Source organism: Vitis vinifera, chromosome 4, assembly GCF_030704535.1.
Source record: "Vitis vinifera cultivar Pinot Noir 40024 chromosome 4, ASM3070453v1".
Lineage (NCBI taxonomy): Eukaryota > Viridiplantae > Streptophyta > Magnoliopsida > Vitales > Vitaceae > Vitis > Vitis vinifera.
Window position 1 is genome coordinate 21,097,469 of NC_081808.1, and position 5,314 is coordinate 21,102,782.

General features: G+C 45.7%; 1 protein-coding gene across 1 annotated transcript; it reads left to right on the plus strand.

Moving 5' to 3' along the window:
• Positions 1 to 820: 820 nt before the first annotated feature.
• Positions 821 to 5,112, plus strand: LOC100854147 (probable LRR receptor-like serine/threonine-protein kinase At4g36180). Its single transcript, XM_003631848.4, has one exon. It carries the CDS (start codon positions 1,073 to 1,075, stop codon positions 4,481 to 4,483), a length of 3,411 nt encoding a protein of 1,136 aa, XP_003631896.2. The 5' UTR covers positions 821 to 1,072; the 3' UTR covers positions 4,484 to 5,112.
• Positions 5,113 to 5,314: the final 202 nt, after the last annotated feature.

Genomic DNA, 5,314 nt, shown 5'->3' on the forward strand with positions numbered 1-5,314 from the left:
AAATAAAAGCCATTCCCATTCCTAAATGAATTTGAAGCTACAACAAATTGGGTCAGAATGTCAAAACCAGTGATGGCAAGTCAGAATGGCCAGGAGGTTTGGTCAAGTTGTTAATAATTTGTCTGATAAGTCATAACACCTGTTATCCATTGGGTGTTGAAAAATTTAATCTAGAAGTTTAAATGTGGAGGCAGGCCCAGTAGGAAAAATTAATTCAAATTTGTGGTGGATTTGTGTTACGTATGATTGGTGCCATTGGTTCTATTTGCATTAGTCAAAACGTCGGGACCATTCTTTGGCCCACCCCAACTCTTTGCCCTCCCTTCGATGGATCCGCCTCTTTAAATTTAAACCAAGAGCATGTTTACTTCACGTACTTTATACTTTCAAACTTAGAATTCAAAAGAATATGATTATAATCTTCCTTTTTTCTCTTCACATGCCATTTGACATTTTTTGACCATTAAATCAAATCAAAAGATTTTGAAAGCCAATAAAAAAATCCAAGTTTGAAAAAACATTTAGAAGAAATAATAAGGCCGAAAGAAGAAGAAAAGATAAAAACATGACATTTTGACGTGGCAACAAAGCCTTTGAATGATGGCTGTCTGCATATTTAGTGTTTAGTGGAAGCTTCCTTTCCTACAAAATCAATTAAGATGAAAATTGAAGAAAACATTTTTAAAAATAATGTCAAAATCAATTGATGAGGGGAGTATTCAAATCCTAGGGTGAAGAATGGGCAGTGAGCAGTGATGAGTTTTGCACATAGGTTAAAAGAAGGGCAGGGATAAGATCAGAGCAGGGCTCAATGATTCAACCCATATGAGGTTAAAAAGTGGGAAAGCGCTACACCATACACTCACTATTTGAAAAGTGTTTGCTCAAAGGGTTTTGGGGAAGGGAGAAGCCCAGGAGAATCCCCACCACCTCTCTCTCTCTGGGACTCTGACCAATGCACACTCTGCCGCACCATATGGCAACGCCTCTCCCTTCTTCCTCCCGATCACTGCTATCATACGCTTCCAAAAACCTCAACCAACCCACTGCACACCACCACTAAATTTTCATTATGCCATTGCTGCTATCCATGGCTGTGACACTAACTCCTCTTTTCTTCCTCATGCTTAGCTTCACCCCCTTCTTATCTTGCGCTCAACGGAGTGCTGAAACTCTGGCTGAGATTGAAGCGCTCACGGCTTTCAAACTCAATCTTCATGATCCGCTTGGAGTGTTGAACGGCTGGGATTCGTCAACGCCGTCTGCTCCATGCGACTGGCGTGGTGTGGGCTGCAGCAGTGGCCGAGTAAGCGACCTCCGCCTCCCTCGTCTACAACTAGGCGGTCGACTCACTGATCACCTTGGTGACCTGACCCAGCTGCGCAAGCTCAGTCTCCGTTCCAACGCCTTCAATGGTACAATCCCTTCTTCCCTCTCCAAATGCACTCTCCTTCGTGCCGTCTTCTTACAGTACAACTCATTCTCCGGCAATCTTCCGCCGGAGATCGGCAACCTCACCAATCTTCAAGTCTTCAATGTTGCCCAGAACCTTCTCTCCGGTGAAGTTCCTGGCGATCTTCCTCTGACTCTGCGATACCTGGATCTTTCATCCAACTTATTCTCTGGTCAAATTCCAGCGAGTTTTTCTGCCGCATCCGATCTTCAGCTCATCAACCTCTCGTACAACGACTTCTCCGGAGAGATTCCAGTGACCTTCGGCGCGCTTCAACAGCTTCAGTACCTCTGGCTTGATTACAATTTTTTGGACGGAACTCTACCTTCGGCGATCGCCAACTGCTCAGCCCTAATACATTTGAGTGTGGAGGGCAACGCGCTTCGGGGCGTAGTCCCGGTAGCGATTGCGTCTCTGCCGAAGCTTCAAGTGATTTCGCTTTCGCACAATAATCTCTCTGGTGCGGTCCCATCTTCTATGTTCTGCAACGTTTCTTCGCTTCGGATCGTTCAGCTAGGGTTTAATGCCTTCACGGACATTGTCGCGCCCGGGACAGCGACGTGTTCTAGTGTTCTGCAGGTTCTGGATGTTCAACAGAATCTGATGCACGGCGTGTTTCCTTTGTGGTTAACATTTGTCACTTCCTTAACAATGCTGGATGTTTCAGGTAACTCCTTCGCCGGCGCGCTTCCTGTTCAGATCGGAAACCTCTTGAGGTTGCAGGAACTAAAGATGGCTAATAATTCGTTAGACGGTGAGATTCCGGAGGAGTTGAGGAAGTGTAGTTATTTGCGTGTTCTTGATCTTGAAGGAAATCAATTTTCAGGGGCGGTTCCTGCGTTTTTGGGTGATCTGACAAGCTTGAAGACTTTGTCCCTTGGGGAGAATCTCTTCTCCGGTCTTATTCCACCGATTTTTGGTAAGCTCTCACAGCTAGAAACCTTGAACTTGAGGCACAACAATTTGTCCGGAACGATACCGGAGGAGCTATTGAGATTGAGTAACTTGACTACATTGGACCTAAGCTGGAACAAGCTTTCGGGTGAAATTCCAGCAAATATTGGGAATCTGAGTAAGCTACTTGTTCTGAATATTAGTGGTAACGCATATTCAGGGAAGATTCCTGCAACGGTGGGAAATTTATTCAAGCTAACGACCCTTGATTTGAGCAAGCAGAAACTTTCTGGTGAGGTGCCGGATGAGCTTTCAGGCTTGCCCAATTTGCAACTTATTGCTCTCCAGGAGAACATGTTATCTGGGGATGTTCCTGAAGGTTTCAGTAGCTTAGTGAGTCTGCGTTATTTGAACCTCAGTTCCAATTCCTTTTCCGGTCATATTCCAGCCACCTTTGGCTTTCTTCAGTCAGTGGTTGTTCTTTCATTGTCTGAAAATCTTATAGGTGGGTTGATTCCATCAGAGATAGGCAACTGCTCCGAGCTCAGAGTCCTTGAACTGGGATCAAATTCTTTGTCGGGTGACATTCCAGCTGATCTTTCTCGTCTCTCGCATCTGAATGAGCTTAATTTGGGTAGGAACAATTTAACAGGTGAAATCCCTGAAGAAATCTCAAAATGCTCGGCACTAACTTCTCTGTTGCTGGATACTAATCATCTTTCTGGTCACATTCCAAACTCATTGTCTAATTTGTCAAACCTAACAACACTGGATCTCTCTACAAACAACTTGACTGGGGAGATTCCGGCAAATCTTACACTGATCTCTGGCTTGGTAAACTTCAATGTCTCGCGAAATGATCTAGAAGGAGAGATTCCAGGACTACTGGGTTCTCGATTCAACAATCCATCTGTCTTTGCCATGAACGAAAACTTATGTGGGAAGCCCCTGGATAGGAAATGCAAAGAAATAAACACGGGTGGTAGGAGGAAGAGGCTGATTCTGTTATTTGCTGTGGCCGCAAGTGGAGCTTGCCTCATGGCATTATGCTGCTGCTTCTATATTTTCAGCCTCTTGAGGTGGCGCAAGAGGCTCAAAGAGGGGGCTGCGGGGGAGAAGAAAAGGAGCCCTGCGAGGGCAAGTTCAGGAGCCAGTGGGGGCCGTGGCAGTACTGATAATGGTGGACCAAAGCTTGTTATGTTCAATAACAACATCACACTTGCAGAAACAAGTGAAGCAACAAGGCAATTTGATGAGGAAAATGTGCTGAGCAGAACGCGATATGGTCTAGTTTTCAAGGCTTGCTACAATGATGGAATGGTTCTCTCAATTCGCCGACTCCCTGATGGACTGCTAGATGAAAACACATTCCGCAAAGAGGCTGAAGCACTAGGGAAAGTGAAACACCGTAACCTAACTGTCCTCCGCGGCTATTATGCTGGAGCATCTGATGTCAGACTCCTGGTTTACGATTACATGCCCAATGGAAACCTCGCAACCCTCCTACAAGAAGCATCCCACCAAGATGGTCATGTCCTCAATTGGCCAATGCGCCACCTTATTGCACTTGGAATCGCTCGGGGCTTAGCATTTTTACACACAGCTTCCATGGTTCATGGCGATGTCAAGCCACAAAACGTCCTATTTGACGCGGATTTTGAAGCCCATTTATCAGATTTCGGTCTCGACCGGCTGACAATTGCTGCCCCAGCGGAAGCTTCCACTTCCTCCACATCTGTTGGCACGCTAGGGTATGTCTCCCCGGAAGCAGTCCTAACAGGGGAAACCACAAAGGAATCAGATGTTTACAGCTTCGGCATTGTCTTGCTGGAACTTTTGACCGGAAAAAGACCTGTGATGTTTACACAAGACGAAGACATAGTGAAGTGGGTCAAGAGACAATTGCAAAGGGGTCAAGTCTCAGAACTGCTTGAGCCAGGACTCCTAGAACTCGATCCCGAATCATCAGAATGGGAAGAGTTCTTGCTGGGAGTGAAAGTGGGTTTGCTTTGCACCGCACCAGACCCTCTCGACCGACCCACCATGGCGGACACAGTGTTCATGCTAGAAGGTTGCCGTGTCGGACCCGATATTCCGTCGTCGGCCGATCCCACATCCCAACCCTCGCCGGCATGAAAAAATAACAATTTTTATTCGAAATTGTAACAGTAGGTTTAGTCTTATTTTTAATTTATTTCTCTATTATTTTAATTTTGTTTTACGCTCTGTTGCCGGCTGGTGATGTTGATGGAGGGGGGAGGGGATGAGGTTTGAGTAACAGTCAACAATTTCGGTCAACGATTGGGAGAGGCGCGGTGAAAGTGGACGAAAGTAGGCAGGGTGGGGCCCAGCATCAGCTAATTTCCCGCCAAGGAAAGGAGCAGAGAGAACTTCTCTCGTTGCGTCACGTGGCCGTAACTAGCTCACTTTAGCAAAAAAAGTAGCCGTTAATGTTGTGGGGCCAGAGCGACACCCTGGCAAACAAACAAACAAATACGACTGTCTTTTCCCAGAGGAGGCATCAATATTCGTAACCGCGTGAGTTACAGCTTCAAGGTGTTTTTTATCTCAGCTGCTGCCACGTCGGTTTCTGCGCTGTCCCATCCCAAATTTTCAGGTCCCACAGGCTGATGGGTAAAGAGAGAGAAGGGGGGAAAATAGTGGCCTACAGCACAAATTACTTTGAACTTTTTGTGGGACAGGGATTCTATTGAAATGTGTATCTGTTTTGTCATCTAATCTTCATTTTTTTCTGAGGACATACACGTCGGTTGCGACTGTTTTCATTTGGTTTTTTGAGGGAGTCAATCACTTTTTTCAAATCCAAATCCAAATCCAGTTGGGCTTCGTCCTCGATGCATGAAGGCAACAGGCAGGTATATGAAAAGATTCTCCTTAAATGGCATAAAAAAAAAACAACAACAGTATGAGGTGAGTATTAAGTAGGGATGACATTGAGAAGTGGAC

What these genes read in the sequence shown, in the direction of transcription:
- LOC100854147 (XM_003631848.4), top strand. Translation starts at nt 1,073, where the DNA reads ATGCCATTGCTGCTATCCATGGCTGTGACACTAACTCCTCTTTTCTTC.